The following is a 22,470-nucleotide window of genomic DNA, read 5'->3' on the forward strand; positions in this document are numbered from 1 at the left end:
GTTTAAGATAATATATGCTAAACATAATTTTCTACTCGTTTCTAAAGGCTTATTGAACAGTAAACTGCTCTTCTGGTTAAACTTTATTAAACACTGCCATCTGGTGGCTGCCGCCTGACATATTTTTAGAACCCTTGCCAACATGACATGTTCACACCTGATTTATTAAAATCAAAATCATCAAGTGAACAGGAAATCGTACGTTTATTGTCTTTTTGACAACTCATACACACAAATCCTGGTATCACAAAATATCTTCATTAATGACGTAAACACTTAAAAATACAATGAAGCAGAGGATCTATTAAAAGACTCATTACTGGTATCAGATTATCAAACGTACACATGTATTCAGCTAGCACGTAAAGCATTTATTGAAGCAAATCGAGGGTTTTTTTCCCCTCATACTATCGACGGTGTGCCCAAAAGTCCTGAAGGATGATTTTCACAGTGCCTTAAGAAGCAGGTACGCACATGGTGTCTCCTCGCCGTATCTAAAAAGTACTACTGCTGAGGTTTATTTTATCTTAGAATTATCTGACAACAACCATCAAGAGAAACAGAAAGATGAGAAACATTTGAACCTGCACAAAAGAGGACATTTTTCCTGCAACATATGCGTGACTAAATCAGCATGTAAGTGCAAAGTTTTGCCCTTAAAGCTTGATGTTGTGTTTTAAACCAGTTTAGTGACCAATCTCAAAGGGATTCACTGCTACAGTACGTTTGGACAAGTTTTGATAAGAACAGAAAGATTGACAGGAATCAAGCAACATCAGCACATGCATGATGGCTGCACTGGTGACGAAAATGATGATGATCACGATGATGAGGATGATGCCTTTACATCCCTTACAACCCATGGATGTGGAAGCATTAATATCTGTTACCAACTTTACATAGAGCAACACTCGCTGAGTCAAATAAATTAACGCAAGAGAACACGTCCTCATGCAGGTAAGTGTAGCTCAGCAAGGCCACTTTGTAGCTCACCACTTGCTTCTAAAAGGCTGAACTGTAAGGGGGGTATATATACATATGGCTGTCACTGCCCCAGAGACATCAGTGTAGTTGTAGTTGGATACTGTTAATCAAAGTAACTGTTAGTATATAGTCCCAAATTAAAACAAAAAAAGTTCACATATTTCATTTCCTAGCTAAAATGATTCTGGATATTATTTAACATTATTAGTTACATTATTTGTATCCAAAGTGGAGCTTATTAGGTCCTTTTTATCTCAGTAGTGCCATTTGTGGACACTACCAGGGTGCCTTTGCATGATTCACCTTTCAAATTAATCTCTTTTTTTTAATCATATACTGAGCTTTTCTCCCTTCCTGCTCACTTCAAGCCAACTTTCTGTTGATCGCCCATATCTGGGATATCTGCTCTCACTGACATCATAAAATGTCAGGTTCAAAGACCAATAGACCAAAAAAACCCAAAAAAACAAGAAACCAAGAATTTAGAGCGGCCTGAAGTCTGAGCTTTTTCCACGCAGAGATTACATGTTCAGACATTGATTGAAGTATTTTAGACTTTGATATAAACATCTACAACACAGAAGCACAGCAAAGCAGGACATTTTATCCCTTCACTCTTTCTTTTCTCGCTCTTCAAAGCTGCTACACCTGACTCATGACTGATGAAAGCTCTACCTTACTTGGAAGTGCTCTAAATTGTATCAATAAATATACTTATCATTAGCCATAGCGGGAGATTTTGTTTGTTTTGAAGCACTTTTTCTGTGGATTAGTTGAGCCACTTAACAATCATGTACGCCTGGTCATTTTAAAGGATCGCACTATTACACTTCTCTCAAACAACTGATAGTTTGACCACTTCAGCACCTTGGACAGCTCCATACATAAGGCAGTGACCAATCAACATGTCTTGAGTCACCCATCACTTCTTTGTATTTTGCTTCCAAGGAAACATACTTTCTGTTAACTTTTTTTTTAACATTTTCTAGAGCAAAAGTTCTGTAATCTTTCTAAAAGTTGGTCTGTGGACACTGGCTGCTTTTTCATTCATTTTTTAGACAAGAAAAAAGAAAAATCCAACAAAGACCTAACGCAGGACCTGAGATAGACATCTGGTCCTTCAGTTGATCATTAGAAATGGTCTCAAATGAATAGTGACTAAAGAAACCACTCTTAAAGGAGGGAAACTGGGAGAAAAGACCGAGGTGTGTCAACTATACAAGTACTGGACTAAAAATACGTGGGAAGGTCTTATGGAGTGATGAATCCAAATTTTAACATTTTGGAAGTCAGGAGAGAGGTACAACAGTCTTTACAGCCATCTGTAAAACACAGTGAAGGTTCAGTCATTGTTTTGGGTTTGATTTCAGCAAGTGGCGTTGGCGATCTTTTCAAAACTGATGGAATCATGAATGCAGAAAAGTAGTATCAGATTTTATCCACCATGCAAAAACAAAAAGCATCTTATCGGCACTGGTTTCAAGTTTCAGCATGACAATGATCCCCAAACACACTGTTAATGTGGTAAGATCATCCAAGAAAGATCATACAATGAAACATTTTGTACAAACTCTGATTTTGCTTATATACTATATTTCCAAGTTAGTTTCTATGTGTCCGATAATTCACTGCACATATTTCCAATTTCCTGGCAAAATATAGAGAAAAGAAGCTTGGCTCAAGACTCTTGCACAGTACTGTACACATCCTTAATGTTGACAAAAAAGAACCACACTAGCTGCAAGGTGTGTCCAAAATGTTCGACGTTCACAAACAACACATGCACAAGAGCACCATACTGAGAATCAGTACAGGATGTCACTCAACGCTGCCCTTAGTGTCTTAATCCCATGTGTGACTTCATGGACCGGAGCACTAAAAACACACCACAACATCCCAAGCCAATTTCTCTGACTAAAATGTACAACAGCAGTCGCTGGTTTACACAAAACAATTCAAACTACCAGCCCTCTAATTAAGTGTTGGAAAAATGCTAAAAAGGTTTAGCATCATTAGGTGTGACGATTTCAGGCTTAGAAACGAGGAAGCACTGTAGGCAGAAAAGGAACTTTTGTTAAAATTTAAGGGAACTGACAACATAATGTATCAAAGGCAACAAGGCCTAAAATAAGAACCGGCCTCCCTCTGTCTCTCTTCCTCGTGGTGGCACAATAAACAAGATGTTCATCAAAAGAAGGAAAGCCTAGTTTGGAAATCAGCCCCAAGAGACAGTGATACTAAACCAACCCTTTCCTGTGATGCACTGTTATTTTCCCTACAAAGAAAGTGAGCTGGGTCCCACAGAGGCAGTGAGTAGAGTACGGTATTTTCTTTGGAACAAACAGCACTGCAGCACATCAGCTAATAGAGCCTGGCTCCCAGAGGGGAGCTCAATATAGGACACTCTTCCTCTTCCTCCACTTGAGCTATTAATACACCCAAACAAAAGAAAAGAGGCTTAATGAGGCGGCAACGGGGAACTCATGCGAACTAAGTTAGACAAGAGCTTTGTAGTGTTTAGCTCCAAGGATTCCAGCTTTTTCATACTGGGAATCTTTTCCATCTGTTCCATTTCTACAGTGGCTGACGTTATGGGAGTAAAAGTACAGTAAACACTGATCAGCCAAAACATTAAAAACACTCTCTGCAATGTTCTGCTGAGAAACCTTGGATCGCGCCATTCGTGTGGATGTTCCTTCACTGTACGCTTCCCACCGAAATAACTGCTTTTCCCAGCAGGACAGTGCACCTTGCCACACCACAAAAATTAAACAAAAAACATGAGCAAGAGCCCAAGGTCTTAAACTGGTCTCCAAACTGACTGACAGCAGTCCATCTGCCCTGTCCCAGAAACTAACAGTATCTCACGTCTGTTCTCCAACATGTCAGAGCTGTTTCTTCTGGCACAATGTGGACATTACACAATATTTGGTGTTGTAGACGATCAGCGTATAGAAATTTTGTTACACCTTTTCAAGCACTCTGCTTAAACCCATTCGATGAGGTCTTTGTGAAATGGCAAAACAAGCAACACAAAAGTGTAAAAGAGATGCATAGATTTAAGCATGATAATGTGCTGGGTATTGATATTATTGATTCCATAAAGAATCTCTGAAGAAAACACATTGTGTGCTGTTAAAGAAAATCATCTGTACTAAAAAATATCGTTCATTGAATGGACCAAGAAAAAGAAACCCGAACAAACAGAAAATGTGATAAATGAAGCATTTCTTTGCATATTTGCATGAAAGGTCATGTCTCATGCAGCTTAAAGCAGCTACCTTGAAGTTAATGCTTTGGTTCTGATTCAGAGTAAAAATGGAAGAGGATGACAGCGTGTGTTTAAATGCACACAGTAGTCCAACTGAAAATCTGTATCCTGGCTGAGCAGGAGGATCTGATTCTAGGTAGCTTCACACACGGATCACCAAGTACCCCACACAACAGCAAAATACAGTATTTCAATTATTACAATGAAAACAGACAAAGACGTAATTAAAAAAAAAAAAAAAAAAACAGTTAACAAAGCATGGCATTTTTTTCCCTTAACTATCCCAACTAACACCAGAATTGTAACACTGGGATATTACAATATTTAGGCTATTGTAACAAGGGGTTTTGGTACACCCATCACAATTTTAAACAGTAAAAGTCCCGAATTGAAAATCGGTTAAGCAAATAAACAAACTCACATTAAATCAAGTAAGAATCTGCCCCCCAAAAAAGCCCACAAAGGCAAATAAAGGAAGTGGTTGATGTTTCGGGTCATATCATGCACTGGGGACCTAATACTAACAAGATATCTGCCTCAAAGTGCGAGCTGTCACACAGTGCAAAGATCACCTTTTCAGTCATGCAGTACAACATGGTAAATAGAGCGAGGACGGCATCAATAGTAAAAAGAAGCATGTGGTAGGGATGCACTGATCGTTAACTTCTGGGCCGACTGGCAAATTCTGATGTACTTATTCCACCTTCTGTTCCAGGGAAGCAAAGAAATCTTCACTATAAATAAGCATAACTGAACTTGAAGTCTTTCAACGCTTCATCACACTATACTTGAACACTAAGCCAGTTAAACACTGATATGATTCGCACATCAGACATTTTTAATTGCTGAAATGAGTCAACAAGGCCCATAGCAGCCAGATACCAACATTTGGCTAATATAATCAATCAGTGCATCCCTAATTTGTGCTCAACAACTTGTAATCATCAAAGTTAGGCATTTTGCAGTAGTTTTATGACTGAAGACAAAACGGGGCTACTTTTGCTCTACATTGTCTCCAAATGTCCTAGTGTCTGACCGTCTTTAAACGCAAACATTACCATTCAAATGCAGTTTGGCACATAAGCCTTCCTTTAATTAATATTTTTTAATCTAAAAGAAAAAAAAAAGAGGTCACTTGAAACTGCCCTCAGGCATCTTGGTTCCAAGAAGGCTCAAATCTCAAACTACTTGACGCATTCAACCCTTACGCTAAGCTGATCTTCATTTTCCATTTGGGACATTCTGCTCAATCCAATTGGTTGTAGTGATAATGAGACAATTAGGTCTCTACTGCTGGGCTAAATACTGACTTCAGAATCAGACCACATGGAACAGCAGCAATGCTAAGTCCGGCAGTAGCCATACTCCCACATAAGAGACAAAAAAAAGTCTAAATATAGCTGTTCTAGTCAGGTTGCACTGCCTCAGGCAGCAGTACTCACTGATAAAAATCACAGATTTGGCTGAACATACTACATCCACATTTGGTTCTTACAAAAAAGATGTGCACACATTTTCATCTTTTATATGAATCAGGAAATGTATATTTTTTAAGCCACTAAACAAATATCAATCTTAAAATTCACCTTAAATAATTAGCAGTACCTATAAAGAACTCTGGTTTCATGACTTTGACTCTTACGATGTATACAAAACAAACTAAAACTGACCTACTAGACTCTTTGATGTGTCTAACTAGAAAGATATATGAAAGACCATTTGACTATATGGAAAGTTTTTTGAGCTGATAGGAAAACACACACGCACATACACAAAATATCTTCTTTTTTTAGTCTCACTGTATCCATTATTTCTTTTCAGATCATAATGAACCATAAATAAGTTAATAATATAGCTTATCATAAATAAATTTCAGTCTGCAAAATTCACATATAAATAAGCTGCTCCGTATAGCAGAGACGTAAGATTATCCTCCGGCATGTGGCCTTTTGTTTCTCTCTCCTTTTGACAGAAATTACAAAGCATCTGTGGTGTAAACGCTGACTTTCCCTTTAAATCTCTAAAAACTCGGACAAAGACAGAAAAGGAGAGGACAGATGTTGTGATTTAATGACGAGACTGAAGATGTCTCTCCATTCTCTGGACCGGGGGCAGTAGGGCAGCCCTTTTCTTTTAGGACACTGGTGACACTTCTTCCTGGTCCAGTCCCTGATTGATAGTCTGTGTGAGAAAGTCAGAGCAAAAGATAGGATAGGCTATTGCTAGTGATGATTGATTGATTGATTGATTGATTGATTGATTGATTGATTGATTGATATAGAGGTGACAGTGCTGCTCCTGCTGCATGCTTGGTTTTAGAGACGTGCTGACATCCATGCAATTGAGCCAGAGACAGAGAGAAAGAAGAAGGATGTCTCTATACTAGTCCAAGCCAAACTTCTTCTTTTTTTTTTTCAGACCCAACTGTCTGAATCTGGATTATCCTCAGGCTGTCTTACTGTCCTTCTGAGAAGGGAAAGGCTGGAGGTGCTGGCTGGTGCCCAGAATCTGTTCCAGAGGGCACCGGTGTGTTGACAGGGGTGATGACAGGAGTGATGTTAGAGTGCTGTCGATTTGGGTCTCCTTCTTGAAAAGTCTTCTCCTGTGACTGGGAGGAGGAGGAGGACGAATGGGTACTCTCGCTGGAACTGCTGCGGGTCTCTGTGCTGGTACTTGTTTTTTTCATCTTCCTCCTCTTGGCTAGAGGCGCCTTGTCCACCGTCTGGAGGCGGAACCCTTCCCGCTTACATTTGTTAAATGCCTGCGAGTACAAAACACATGTTTGGTTAGACTTTCTATAAATTTTAGTTTCCAAGAAATGCACTGCTCTCATCTCTTTTCAAGGGATCTTACATTTCAGATCCCATCAATATTTGGCCAAAACCCAGGTCACATAATTAGATCATTAGTCGCATTAATATCCATTCAGCATTTTGATGAATTGCAATAACAACACAAATCCAACCTCAAGTAAGACAAAAACTAGCATCTGCCGCTTTGTTGCAGTATCAAAGTGCCTTTTGATGCATTTTAAATTACTAATATCTTTAGCATTTGTTTGAATTAATCTCCCCACAATACGGTTAATATAATGTGGTCTCCATCTCTATTAATAACAGCCGGTTGACACTTAGCAGAAGCTACACAATCCAAATTTTACACTAGGTTGGAACGTTCTGACCTACTATCTAACATTAGCACCCTTCTGAACATTTCATACATTAAAAGTAGCTTTGACACAAGTGTGGACAGAGGCAGTGGAGGATCCGAGAATGTCTGGGGTCATAAGTGGGTTGGAGGACAACTGGCTGTCGTCCTGGAGCCAGGCGTTGTAACGGAGGCCACACATCTTAATCCTCTTGTTAGGGTCGACAGTCAGCAGCTCTGCAGGAACAAGACGCAGATAATTACCTTTAACGCTCTTAATCCAGGTGAGAAAAGGTGAGACACCGGCAGGACATTATTTCCTCTTTAGGAAACCTGATCTCTGAAAGCTGCTTTGTGAGTAGAAAGTTCATCCAAAACACGTCATCACTTACTGACATTGCACTAATGGAGCACTACTTGTCCATTTCTTCTTCCAGACTCTACCAGCACCATCAAAATCTGCCCTAAACACGACTCAAAGCTTTTGCATAAACCTCATTTTATTTATTTAACTAATTTACAATTTCATAAAAACAGTTCATACCTCCTGCTCTGGACTACTTTATTTTGAAAGTCGATATTTTATTCTGAAAAAATGAGCCTGGAACAAATAATCTAATGATAACAGAAGTCTTGGAGCTGCAAGCTAACACTACTCACTTTCATAACCATATCCTAAAATTTGTAGTACTATTTAAGTGGAATTTTATAAATTTAGTGCACTATGTTTCTATGTTTTTAAATGGGGAAAAAAGAAACCGAAGCTCAAGTTATTCAAAAGAAAATGAGCCAGTTTTTTCCCCTCACCTTGTATGAGGTCCTTAGCTTGCTGGGACACGTTTCTCCAGGCCTCTCCTTGAAAAGAGAAATCTCCCTGTTTGATTTTGCGCATAATCTCTTCAGCACTGGTGTGGGTCAGGCTCTTCTCCTGGCACTGAAAAGGCACCTGGCCGGACAGCATGGTGTACTGCAAACAAAGGAAGACCACGCAATCTGCTATGAACATAAACATATTAAAATAAAGATGATTTAGAGATCTCAATGCAATTTTTACAATACAGTCACATTTAGACTGGCTTACCAGTTTATAATAGCTCTCTCTTAACTTTTCAGTTATAGACTTTAAAGAGAGAGTGACGTTTATTTAGGTTTTTGTTACATTGTTGAGAAAAGTCTTGGAGTGAGGCCAACTGTTGGTCACCTAATTAATTTAATTATTAATTTTTCTCAGCTCCTCTCTGTCTCTGAGCTAACATTAGCTGCCACATCATCAAACTGTGGTGACTCAACCATAGCTCGCCACAAAGTGTAGATGCACCTCTGACACCTACTTCCTGTTAAAAGATGGGTTTTGCTTCCCACTGTCACCAAGTGCTTTCTTAAAAGGGGTCTGATTGCTGGAATTTTCTCTGTATTATTGTAGGGTCTTTACCTTATAATATAAAGTGCCTTGAGGTGACTGTTGATGTGATTTGGTGCTGTATAAATAAAATAGAATTAAATGTGAAATCTGCTAGTTTGACAAAATTGGGTAGCACAAATAGCACAACTGTGTCAAAACTTGAACAGTAGTGTGTAGCTAAGCAGTGTTTTTGTGAAAAGCTTTACTGCAAAGTTAATAACGACTCCATTATTTTCTGTTTTCAGTACAACACACTGTGCAACCTTGATTTCCAGGAACTGGAATGCTGTGTAAAACGTATATCACCAAAATATCACAATAATCCAATGATTTTGAAGATTATATAAGGCCTAAATAAAACTGAAAGAACAATATAATCTTGAAAGAGACATTGCACTGTCACTAAACTCACCACTTTTTACAGTAAATATGAAAAATCTGAACATCTCTTTGAGACTCATGGATGCTGCGCTCTGCAAACGATATAGAATTAGCTACATACACATGTGTAAAGGCACCATTAATGCTGATTATGTATACAGGTTTGGTAGCGACAAATGCTCTCATCAGGAAAACGTCTTTTTCGGGGAAGATCTTGGCTATTCTAGCAACACAACATCAAACCCCATTCTGCACAGATCAGTGTGGCTCTGTAGTAAAACATTCAAGGATCCTAACTGGCCTTTTAAACATGCTGTCATTAAATTTTAAATGAACAGATATTGTAAGCGGTTTGACATTTTTCTTTTATCTTTATATGTGCTTTTGATGTTTTGTGAATAACTGCATTTTTTTTTTAATTTACATCTTTTAAAACATCCCAACTATCTTTTTTCTCCATTGAAATCTCTAATGCCTTTGTCCTCAGAAATCAGGTATCTCTAGTGAAAATCTAATTTATACACTTTATACAACAACTGCGGATGAAAAAACACGACGTGCTCGTTTTTGTCAGTGCCACACTACCTTCAATAAGCTGGTTAAGTAACTAGACGTAAGTGTTTAAACGCATTTACTGTTAAAATAACATGTTTTAAAAGCGCCCTTGACCGATCACGACTGTCCACATTTTTCCATTGTTATGCTGCAAGTTGTTGACCATGGCTGAACTAGCACTCAAGAGAAGAGCGGTTTGTGCTCAGCTGAAAGAACAGGATTCTCTCACCTTGGCCTGAATGCATCTGCCCTCATATTTCTCATTAAAATGACAGTAGTTGGGAAGAACCCTTTTGGCAGCAAAGCCTCTGTTGTGCTGTGATCTCTCTCTCTCTCCCTCTATATCTCAACTCAGTTGGCTTCCAGGGCATTGTGCACAAAGCATGTCAGTAGCCATTTCATCAAAACTCCAAGAGGCACAGTACACCCATATCCCTCCAGGGGGCGACGGTGGGAAGCAGCACTTAAACATAGAGCCATGGCTCTGTACGGATGACTGGCCAACTACAGAAATCTTTCTCTCAACTATGTGTCCTTTCCTTATCCTGTCTACCTCTCCTTTTAATTCTTCTCTTCCATGCAAAAAAAAGTTGAATAAGGATGACATATCCACATAGCCTTTACCAGGTCTAAGAGTGGGGCAGGTTTTGCTTCTTTTTGTGGTGAGCATAAACTGTGTCAACTCACCACAGGATGCTGAAGTTTGTATTGCTGAACAAGAGGAGATGAATATCATCCAAAACAGATTAGCCTAATCTACTACCAAAATCAGTTAAAATAACAGCTGATTGCTTAATCAGAGTGGCCTGCGTCAAATGTTTAATCCTCAAACTGGATAAGATGTGCAAATCAAGAGTATATGAAGCTTCTGATTAAACATTTATTTGGTTATAGAAACACTTCAGTCAAAGGCATTTTTAGACAAGCTTTAAAGTGGGAATCTGGGTTCTGAAAAGATTTGTGTAAATTATACATTTATATAATCAGGTCACTTTCCTGGAGCATTGTGGAAAGTGATGGCGTTAAGTCACAAAGAAGGATGCTCCTGAATAGGGCTAATCAATGATCAGTTATTTAGTTCTATTACAACCTGTGAGAGCCATGAGTTTCATCAAAAATCTACCTTTCATGTACAGAGCAATACTTTCATAATGTCTTTGAGTTGACAGCTACATAAAATTTTACTTGCCAAGAATATAGCATTTCAACAAGCAAAATAATTTAACGCACTAATATACCCTGGAATTTATATTCTGACTTTTTTACGAAAAAGCACCACACCTATGAACAGCCAGCCATTCTTTGGATAACAGATACTACTAAGGGTGACAGGTTTGGTATGGATCTTCTTAAGTGGAGCTGCATGAGGAACTGATCCATGTTAGTGCATTACCCTACTACTCAGTGGTCGCCATGCAATGCGATGCTCTGAACATGGTCATTAAAATGTACTGATCTATAAAAAAAGAAGGCCTATTAATCTATTAATTATATAATCATAAAAAAGATTAATTATATAATCAGCTATAACTGTAATTAACAATTGTACCTAAAAATATTAATAATAGAACAGTTTAATGGAATTCAAATTAAAGCCTTAATTCAGGATTTAAAGTAACTTAAAGATCTAATACCCTTCCATTTCCAGCCAACTGAACCCTACCAACAATGCAACAGGCCTAGGCTCACCACATGAACGTCAATAAATGCACTACAATCTATCATTCATATAGTGTAAATGGTAACGTTAGCATAAACAGCTTGTTCACCATTCAAAAATAACGGTTGGCTCGTTGTTCTCTCCCCGATTGCTGAACAATCAATGATCCTCGGTCAAATTAATAGTGCTTTGATTTAACCTGAGCTTGGCTGCTCCACTCACCAAGATGACCCCTAGACTCCACAGGTCACAGGACTCATCATAGCCATCATATTTGAGTATCTCTGGTGCAGCATACTGCAGGGTGAAGCAGGGAGTCTTTAGGAGCTGATTGTCTGGTGGTTTCAGTCGAGCGAAGCCAAAGTCTATGATTTTTATCTCAGAGTTCTCACTCTCATCTGTGAAGAGCAGGTTCTACAAAGCAATTTGAGACACGCACAGCAATCATTTTTCTCAGCTCAGCAGAACTGGTTCACTCAAGTAGTAAATTGTACATCATGACTGACCAGGTACTTGTGACCCACGTTGGGGTCAAACAATTTTACTCTTGTTTTGTAAAAAAATAGCAGAGTGAGAACGACAGAAGGACAGATCATACAAAGTTCAGAAAAACACAGTAATTCTGTTTCAGAAACGTACAATCCAGCCAGCCTGCATTCATCACAAAGACACAAACTGTGCTTGGACAGAAAGAAATCTCTGGCAATAGCTCGGCTGAGTAGCTCTCCAATACCTCCGGTTTAAGATCCCTGTGCACAACTCCTACGTCATGCATGTGACTGACAGCAGACACCAGTTTGCGCATGATCCAGCTGGCCTCCGTTTCGCTGAAATGTTGTTTCCGGCGGATTCTCTCCAGCAACTCCCCTCCACCAAGCAGCTCCAGAACCAGGTACGTGTGAAGCTACAGCAAACACATACAGGATAAGGTTACATCTGTTACACCCACTCTTAACCAATATTCTTTAACAACCCTTGAATTAGCTCGGTATGCACAAACACTCTTAAATGTTTGGCAATTAAATAAATATTGGAAAGTTTGTCTTTCCTAAAATATCATCAATTTTGCTTTCAAAGCTTGAACACAACATTGAAAACAACTGAAAAGTGACGTGTGAAACATTAAACTGTAATTTTTCTATTGCGTAACAAATAGAAACAAACACACAAAAAAAACATCCTTGATCTCATGATGGTGACATTAAACCACATTGGTATTAAGTAAAAATGAAAGGGGCCAAACAAAGTGGCAGGAGAATGATGTGCCAGAGCAGCGGGGTTGAGCTTCTCATTAGTGCAGGATCTAGGGAACAAAGACAGGACTCAGCTGAGGCGGGTGAGGCAGCGCTGCTTTGATCTGGGTCACAGACCTGTGAGGTACAGTAATAACCCCACTGAGCTCATCAGGACTAAAGTGGTGCTCCTGGGCATGAAGGACCGAGGCTAATGAAGCTGTACACAGTCACACACACGGTCACACCTTCCATATACCGGGGGTAAGCTACATTTAGAACATATGCGCGCTTAGTTTGGGTTAAGTGTGCGGCTCGATTAGCAAAACAAGTGAATCTAGGTTGTTACTATTCAGTGGCGGAAAATGGATGTTTGTGCAGCTGCAGTTTAGAAATAAATCTGAGGCGAAATATTGAGCACAGTGTGAGATGTTCATGAAACAATATGCAAAGAGATAAAGAAACACCCAGAGGGCTACCAGCATCCCCATTAATCTGCCTTGTTCCATTTCCTCGACTTAATAAGGCTGCAGTCCCCACAGACAAGGCAGAGAGCTATGGAAAACAGAATTTATGGAGGCAAATGTAACGGACGGGATTATCTTTACCTGATCGTGGTAAATTTCATGTAACTTGACAATGTTAGGGTGACCGTCGCAGAGCTTCAGGGCTGCTATTTCCCGCTGAGTCTGGGCCTCCATCCTACAGCAAAGGCAGTCACAAATACACACACAGGAGAAGTGGAACATTTTCCTACTTTTGCATTACGTGTTTAGGAGCACAATATGCTAAGATTTTCTGTTTTTTTAAAGAAGACAAAACATTTACACACATTACAACACTATTAGTTGTACCGCGTTAACGTTTTGTTATAACACGCACAACACAGTATAAAAAAAAGAAATCCTTTTATAACCCAGAACACACTGGAAAATATCACCACAAATCACTAACAGCAGACTGTGTCGAATTAGGTTTCTTTTATTTATTTTGTTTACTTTAGGGGAATTTCCAAAATATTTTAGGGCAGTTTTGCTCTAACCAACGAAGAGCTGGAAAATACTGGACATGGGTTTGCCTTGCATCAGTCCTAATGTCAACTATAATCAGAACTATAATACTGGGTGCCAAACTGTGGAGGAGTGTATTGTAAGCATACATGGGATTTTATAGGACGTGGCATTAAAAACAACCAAGTAATCTACTTATATAACCTGGATTTTTCATAGGGAAAAATCAGGAAAATATGTAATCAGGTCGAATTATGACATTATTTGGCCTTTGTTAGTTTAACATTTATTAGCCTTCTCAGACTGGCTTCAGACTTGGCTGAGCTGGGGAGTGGAGGACGGTGGCGGTCCAACTGATCCAGTAAATCTATAAACAAAAGACAGAGCCAAAAGCATCTGAGTTGACAAACACATGTGTGCACCCAGTGAACTCGTACCTCTTGCTGACGATCTTGACTGCATATTTCTGCCCAGTCTTCTTGTGTGTGCACCGTCTGCAGATCGAGAAGCTACCCTCCCCCAGAGCACTTTCCTTCAGGTCCATCTCATAACTCATATAGAAAGGCGAGTCCTGCAAATACGCATAAAAATAATCACAAAAAGTACGAATTATGTGTACATTTTATTATCACGCAAATAAAATTCACATTAAATATTATAGCCTGATATAGGATGTTTGTTCGTAGAATTAAAGTAGAGATTTTGCAAGTTCCTACATTAATTATGACCTAATTAATTTGCCAATTATCTGAGTATTATCTCAGGGCCTTAATTGCTTTCAGTTTTCTACAGAGAATACTTGGTACACTTGACATTCTTCATTCTTTCTATTCGCTTTCTTTTAGTCAAGTCTTTTCTGGAGGTTGTATGCAGAATTTCTATTAAAAATCCTGATTCAATTACAGCTAGAATCCCCAAAGCTCTTTTCACCCATAATAATGTTCATAATAATTCTTCTCTCATTCTAGTTTTATGCTACACAAAGGGTTGTTTTTAAGTATATCACCACACCAACCCTGTACACTTCACATGCAAAATCGAAAAGAAGAAATACAAATGTGACGAGGACTTAAAAAATAGCACTGAAAGTCTCGACTTTAGATCTGAACTAAAAGAGTTAAGATCGTCACATGATAAGACAGAAATACCGTTAATACGCTTCCTGTTTGCTAACCAGAATCTGATTTAAAACCTACAATGTGCACCCAGTGGAAACTTTAGAAAAGAAAAGCGAGCTAGTTAAACCACTGATTTCCTTCATTGTTTAGATACAATTTAAAAGCCCAATTTCTTGTTTTTCCCTCTGTTTTCTTGGATTATTGAAGCAGCATACTGAAAAGGACTAAGATAAATAATTACAATACCTTTCACCATTATGACTAATCTCATAATAAATAGAAAATGCTAAGGTTTGCAAAACAGCTCAGTTTCCCAGGATGTTGGTGAGAAAGCTTTAAGCTAACTGAGCGCACAAGAAGTAATGCACTGCTACCTTTTCAAAAAGCATTATGCTGCAAAGACACGCAAGTGTATTCACGAACAAACGCCATTAAATAAACAGGATTAAGCCTGAAACGGAATGTGAGTGCAGTAAAACTAGCACAGAAGAAAAATAAAGTTCAAGTGGAATGGAAAGGAAGGAAAAATTCTCATCTGTCTGTGACAGCATCCATTAGCTTAAGTGTGTTTGTGCTCGGAGAACCAAGTCCATTCATTTTACCTTCATCATGGCGCTGCGGGCCACCGCAGCTGAGCCTGGCTTTTCAGAACCCCCACACAGCTGGACAGGGTCATCCATCACCACATTCCTCTTGAAGAGGATGGAGGGGGCCATAAAAGAGTAACCCTGCAAATAAAAACACAAGAGCCCTAGGTGTTTACATTTTTCTAAGACATAAAGCGAGAGATGGACTAGGGCAGGAGAAAAGGAAACTTCCTCCACTGCCACAGAAAAATAGAGTCCCTTAAAATAAAAAAAATTGCGTAGTTTTCTTTAAATCTATCAAAACCAGCCTGTCAGCTCAACAATAAGCCCAATTCTGTTCATGTGTGACTGACAGTGGCTGTCCAGCTGTTCCTATTGTTAGGCCTGTCATTGTGGAGCGCTGCCTGCTTAATTCCAGCTGTGGGGAGCACAGAGCTTTGAGCTGGCATTAATCTCTCCCTCTCTCTTTTACACCGGCACACACACAGCTGTGTGATATGTAGTGACAGCAATGGATGGACGGAAGGATGGGTGTTGAATGAATGAGATGCCCTAAATTGCCGGGCTTGAATATTTGATTGCTCTGCTGTGAAATTACATCTTGGCGCTCTTAATGCAATTTTAATTTTGTTTTGTGCGACACGGCGGGGGAGCAAGTGCACGGTTTAAAACTGGGATTGCTGTCGTTATCGCAGAGATTGCTAGGCTTGCAAATTATAAAGACCGCAAAATTTCAGACTACATGAATGGCAGCTGAGAGTGAAAAAAGCCAAGATGAAGTTGGCAATCAAAGACTGAAGGCGTAACCGAGACAGACGTGGTGATGCTCTCAAAGTGTAACCTTTTATTCCATGAGAGAAGCCCGTTAATGGATCTATTGATCTAGCATGCTCAAGGATCCAGAAGGCAATCAGAGTTGAAATTTCATGCAATACATCAGACAGCCATCAGCTGGCATGGAGTTGTGGGCCATATTATGGTTCAAAGCTACATCAAAAATAGTCATTCACATCTGTTACTTCAATAAGAGCTGCATATGGCAGCAATTACTTCAATAAAAGACCCTTTAGTCAATTTGAATACCAATGCACACAGACAGACTCATGTTGACTTACAGCAACCTTTTGAGGACATTCAAAACTTCACTTGATTACTTCAATTGCAGTGAAGTATGTCAAATATAGTCACAGACAAAAAGCGGATAATGTATAATGCGATTTTTCATCCGTGTCAACATTTCACACTGCCTGCTACCAAAGCCCAGACAAACACTGGCTCTAAACAAATGCCGATAAACGGTGTCCTGTGCGATGACCTGCAAGGAGCACAAAGAAATATTCCTGTCTGCAAACAACAGCAGCATGAGTCACAACAAAACACAGTCTGCTTGTCTAAGATGTCTTCCTTCCCTCCCACCTGGAAGATGCGGTCACAGTTCTGAGGCAGAGCTGCGGGAGAGTAGGTGGGGTCCATCTCTGTGAACTCGTCTGCAAAGTTGCTGACGTCCAGCTCATCCCGAATCACTGGCTTGAACGGCGCAGGCACCTTCTTGGCTGCCAAGTCCTCCCAGTTAATTTTCTAATGCGAAAACCATGTAGAAATATTCAGTACAAAACAATGACATCTCAGTCCATTAGTTATATTAAATATCGTGACCATTACAAGACAGGCAATGAAATCCACCTGGTAAAATGGGTGTTTCTTTACATTCTCCGCTCCATTAGGCCCCGACCCTAATCTCTTCTTTGGATCTTTAATGAGGAGTCGCTGGATTAGGTCTTTGGCCAGTGGTCCCATGTCTTTAGGGAAAGGAGGATCTTTTTTGGCAATCCTCCTGTGATGTGCGAGAGATATACAGCAGCATTATAGACTGATTATAACTGAAATATAGCTGCAAGCTGAGGCTGATGATCAAGGAGAATTCATACTTGGCAATGTCCGTGTGCGAGTTTTCATCTCCATCAACAGTGAAGGGCGACCCACCAGTCAAAAGCTCATACATCAGCACGCCGAGGCTCCACCAGTCCACCGCCTGGAATGCATGAAAGCACCTAACCGTGACTTCTCACTGGAGAGTGTGCAACATGATTTGATCAAACAGGCAATGACATGAAACTAGAATTTACCTTGTCATGCCCAGACTCTCCTCCTTCCACAATTTCTGGAGCCATATATTCAATGGTGCCACAGACAGAGAAAGCTCTTTCAGCCTATTTTTAAAAACAAAACAAAACATTTCGTACGACAAATATGACATAGAATAGAGATAAAATACTCTATCCTAACAGACGCTGCATCCTAATATTTCTCTGCATTTGTAATAAGGAAATGAGAAGTGGTTATTTCTCTATACTGATGAAAAAATATCTCTAATGTGAAATACCCAAACCCACACTATTTAAAGTAAAAATCTGGCTTCACAGTTAGGTTTTTGAGTGCATTAAAGAAAAAGCAAAATGTCTTTTTTGGGGTTTTATTAGCTAAAACGTATTTTAAGAATAGAAAAGGTTTGAGAGGTTTAAACACATGAAGGCAAACTGTACCTGATCAAATTCTTTACTAAGGCCGAAATCTGTGAGAACTATGTGACCGTTTGAATCTAGTAGAATATTCTCAAGTTTAAGGTCCCGATAGACAATCCCAAGCTGGAACAAGAAAATGAAACACAGGTTAAGCATAAAGGACGGAAGAAGCGCTACTGTTTACTGTTGAGCTAAATCTGAAGGTCACCTCGTGTAGATGCTCTAGTGCCAAGACAATCTCTCCGCTATACAGGGCAACTTCTTGCTCCTTAAACCGCACCCTTTGCACCAAGTGCGTGAAGAGCTCCCCACCATTTACATAATCTATAATGGAAAACATCATGTTTGTTATGTAAGTTGGTTAATGTCCCTACAAGGAAAGACAATTTTTATTCTCTGCGTACATTAATATATTTAGCTGTTAAAAATGTGGGTTTTTTTCCACTGGGTTCAGACAGTTGCCAGAGGCCTTAAATCTTTCATGTAACAATTTAAAATCTGAATTAGTCTCAAAATTTAAAAAATTATTATCAAATATCCTCACCAAGAATGAGGTGCAGCTTGGTTTCTGTTTGGAAGGCATAGTGAAGTGTGACAAGGAATGGAGACTGGCGAATGTGCTCCAACACCTGCCGCTCCGTCCGCGTGTGTTCTGCAGTCTTGGCCTTCTGTACAATAGTGGCCTTCTTCAAAACCTTCATGGCATAAAGCTTTCCTGCATCATGGCCACTGACTTTTCTCACGAGGAACACCTTTCCATATGCTGGCAGGAAAATAATCACAGACAGGGCAAAGTTCAATGAAGGTGGGTAAACAGAAAACACTAGATCGACACGCTTAGCATTCCAAAAACACACTTTTGTTGGATGACAGAATGGCGTGCAAACACATTTCTGAATGTTCAAGTTTACATTAAGGGAAAGTAACACTGCACTTACCTCCAGTACCCAGCACCTTTAATAGCTCAAAGTTTTCTATCCCCACCCTCTCTACATGGCCCGTCAGGTTGGCTGAAGTCAAAGTAAAAATACAAATATTAATATATTTGTAGTGAATACTTGAAATAATAAAGATGGCTTGATTGTCAATATACACAGACACTTTAAAATATATTCATACTGTATATTTAGCATGAAAAGTAATTGTCAGTGAAATTATATTTTTAAGATTTCTCCAAAGCAATTAAATCACATAAGGTAAAGTTTATTAGCACTGAAAGATCAATTAACGCTTTCTACAAGAAAAACTTTATATTTAGGAATGCTCTGAAATTCTGGATATGACTATTTTTCATTTTTCATTTGGTTTTTGTTGTTTTTTTATTCCCCCTTTTGTTCTAGGGAAACAGGCAGGCCAGTGCAAAACGGATATAACACATAAATATTGGCCACTGACATTTGCAAATGCGATTTTGTTTAGCAATATCCCAGTACCAGTTAATAAGGCTAATATAGGCTAATACCAATGTTCAGCAAATGTCTCAGTGCTTCCCATAGTGCATCCCAGTTTATACTCACAGCCTGACTGTATGCAGTTGCACTATGAAGCTCCCACCTGGCATTTTTCAGTACCTAGAAATAACTATTAATGGCTAAAGATTAGATACTAAAGTCAAGATACCTAAGATTCAAAGAAGCACAAACTGTGGATACACATTGTAATAGAAAACTGAAGGGTCTAATTTCTGGTCCGATCTTTACCCCACAGCTCTATAATATATCTGTTTCCAGTCTTAAATAATAAGGATTAAAGATGGTTTGTTAACCACCATGCTCGTGTGCTCTATTGGGGATGAAATAAAGGACTATGAGTAAAAAATTCTCCTGTTATCTATTATTAATCAACAAAACAAACCTTCATTTGTTTTTAACTACTGTTGAGTTATCAACACTGCATGTCTACCAGTAGACATTTTTTGGTACACTTGTTTTGTAGATTGGGGTCAAGTTTTGAATTCTGATGCACTTTACTATGTGACTTAACTGAGACTTAATGAAAAGGTTTAAAAGCTGGAGAATTGGGCTTTCAAATGAAGAACCATCAAATTAAAACAAGAGACAACAAAACACCAACAACAGCAGACTGGTAGCATTGTTATGGTGATTTCACTTCACCATTACGTTAAAAAAAAATGACCGCAAATAACACATGCATGATTACCAAACTTCCTCCATGTAAACAAGTGTTACAAAAACACATTTGCTCTTCCTGTCTCCTAAATATGCAGCACTACAAAATAATCCTCCCTTCCACTGCAAGCAAACTCGCTAAATTAACCAGCAAAAGGTCATATCTTCCATTAAAGATCTTCACTGAATTCAGCACACACTGTCTGTGACTCCCTGTGTCTCACTAAATCATGGTCTCCCAGTACAGCTGACTGAGCATGGCACACTCTTAGACATGCATGTCCATTGTAGTGAACACATTCCTTCTGTCTCACACTCTGAAAATAGGGTACTGAGCAATTAAAGCGGCTGATTTAATCTTTTCCTCTGCTTCTCCAGTTACACACAAGGCAATTGCTGCAACTGTTAGGCAATTTGAGCGCACACTGTATCATTTCAGAACAACAAAGCTGTCCTTCAAATTTAAGGTCAGAGATTCAGGTTGCATAACACCCTTGTCAAGCTTACCCTGCCAAGGCCCAGTTTGATTTTGGTGTTTATTAATAGCCTAACAGAGGAGTCCTAGGAATCCCTTTGCTTTATTGGAGGGAAATTATGCTTCCTTTAAAAAAACCCCAGATCTGTTAAACTTTGTGCTTGGTTGGTTTCCTGAGGGATTGTTGTTAAAGACCCAACATCTAATACAAGCCCTGGACAAGCAAGAATATTCTTTTATTGTGCAACTGCCAGCACAAGCATGATTACTCATTTTATGATAACATAGCCACATTTAGTACAGCTCTGCCTTGATCTCCAACAGGAAGACAGGGAGGTGCAATGACAACCGATATTGACATATTTTTATATTGACATATGAGCTTGGAGAACTGTGTGGTTGTTCTGGACTAAGACATCTCCACAGACAAAATGGTACAGCATGGATGCAAAGTAGCCATAAGTTTCACTGTGTTAAATGAAACACACAGGGAAAAAAGTTACAACTAGACAGACTGCATTTTTAGGGCAGGGCAATAATCGGGGTGCAGCATAGTCATGTTGGAGCCTGAACAGGAGCGCTGTATCATTATAACCTAGTTGTCCACTGTCCAACTTCACTAAGCAGTCTTCTTCAGTTCTTCACAGAAACCCTCTTTCGAACACTAACATTAAAATCTCTGTTTATTTGTGAAACCTGCCTAGATTTACTGTAAATTCTTAGTGAACTCACACTATACTGTCCTTCAGTAGATTACCCTTTTAGGGATGAGGCTTAGTAGTATAAAGTTAACCAGGCTGCTTAGGAGATTAATATGTCATTGCATGCACTGTTAGAAGCAACAGCTGTAGCTAAGGTTACAGGTGATCTTAACTATTGTGTAATATGCAGAATGAAACTATAGGCTAACATTAGCGTGTTGGACTTGACATCACTGCAGCTGGCTCTGCCTTTTTTGACTGAGGATAAGTTAGCTGTGACAGCAAAAACAGTCACACACAGGTAACAGCAGGAAAACCCAGCAAAATAAGTTAAGGCGTTGACAATGGCATTAACTTAGAGCATCGATGAAGATTTCACTGTTTTTAACCTAGTTACACGCTGACAACTAGCTTAAGCTAATGTTATTTCCCTGGTTGAGTTCGGTTTATAACAAACGCTAGCCGCTAGCTCGCCGTAATAATATGGTCAGATAACGTTAGTTTGTGTGAGTTCGCGGTAACGTTATAAGTAGTAATGACAGTCGGTTGTTAGCTTTCCTCTGCCATGTTTGAACTAGTGTAACGTTGATGTTACTGCTTACTACAAACGATCACTGACAGTGACAGTTGCCTCCCCTAAGCTAGCCCAGCTAACATTTTTCTCGCTCCGACACGTGTCTCCAAAACATAAATATCGAATGAAATTCACATCATTGAGTTTTACCGGCTCCCAGCTAACTTACCATTTTTCAGCTCGTGTTTCACAGTAAACAGGTCACCTTCTCTGGAAGATCCCTCCATCGGGGATGGCATCGTAATTTCGTGTCCCTATTATATTCAAATATGCTTTCAGACAGATTTAGATACACCTGCCAAGCTAGATTGCAAAATTAGCATGCAGAAACCAAATAATGCATAACAAAGGGATCAAACGCCGCTAAGTTCGGCGCCTAACCTGACAGATACACGAGTAAAAGGTTGTTACTAAACCTTGCAGCTAACAAGCCCAGAGGAAACACTTGCTTCTTCCAGTACACCACCACGACCACTACCTTCGCAACCAGCCAGTCCCTATTCGCTGATTGGGGTTACTATGTGAAAAGCTGGCCTCTGATTGGATTCTTTCGTCGTAACGACACATAATCCCGCCTTCTCCAATATATTGGTGCTGCCTTCAAATGTCCATGTTAACACGCTGTGCCAAAGGTCAGAATGTAAGTATAATAAATACTTCTTATCAGTTTAGACAGCATATACATATGAATACAAACAACACGCATGTCCTAATGTAATAAA

General features: G+C 39.3%; 1 protein-coding gene across 1 annotated transcript; it reads right to left on the bottom strand.

Moving 5' to 3' along the window:
- Positions 1 to 2,771: 2,771 nt before the first annotated feature.
- On the bottom strand, positions 2,772 to 22,239 carry rps6ka5 (ribosomal protein S6 kinase A5). The gene is made up of 17 exons (XM_006798794.3): positions 21,918 to 22,239; positions 18,808 to 18,879; positions 18,414 to 18,632; positions 18,078 to 18,193; positions 17,891 to 17,992; positions 17,474 to 17,557; positions 17,276 to 17,379; positions 17,031 to 17,181; positions 16,764 to 16,925; positions 15,363 to 15,488; positions 14,080 to 14,213; positions 13,241 to 13,334; positions 12,134 to 12,304; positions 11,623 to 11,814; positions 8,210 to 8,369; positions 7,476 to 7,639; positions 2,772 to 7,016 (listed from the first exon to the last, which is right to left on the bottom strand). Exons 1-17 carry the CDS (start codon positions 21,985 to 21,987, stop codon positions 6,711 to 6,713), a joined length of 2,427 nt encoding a protein of 808 aa, XP_006798857.1. The 5' UTR covers positions 21,988 to 22,239; the 3' UTR covers positions 2,772 to 6,710.
- Positions 22,240 to 22,470: the final 231 nt, after the last annotated feature.

The sequence above is a fragment of the Neolamprologus brichardi genome, chromosome 19, assembly GCF_056152115.1.
Source record: "Neolamprologus brichardi isolate AB-2024 chromosome 19, ASM5615211v1, whole genome shotgun sequence".
NCBI lineage: Eukaryota > Metazoa > Chordata > Actinopteri > Cichliformes > Cichlidae > Neolamprologus > Neolamprologus brichardi.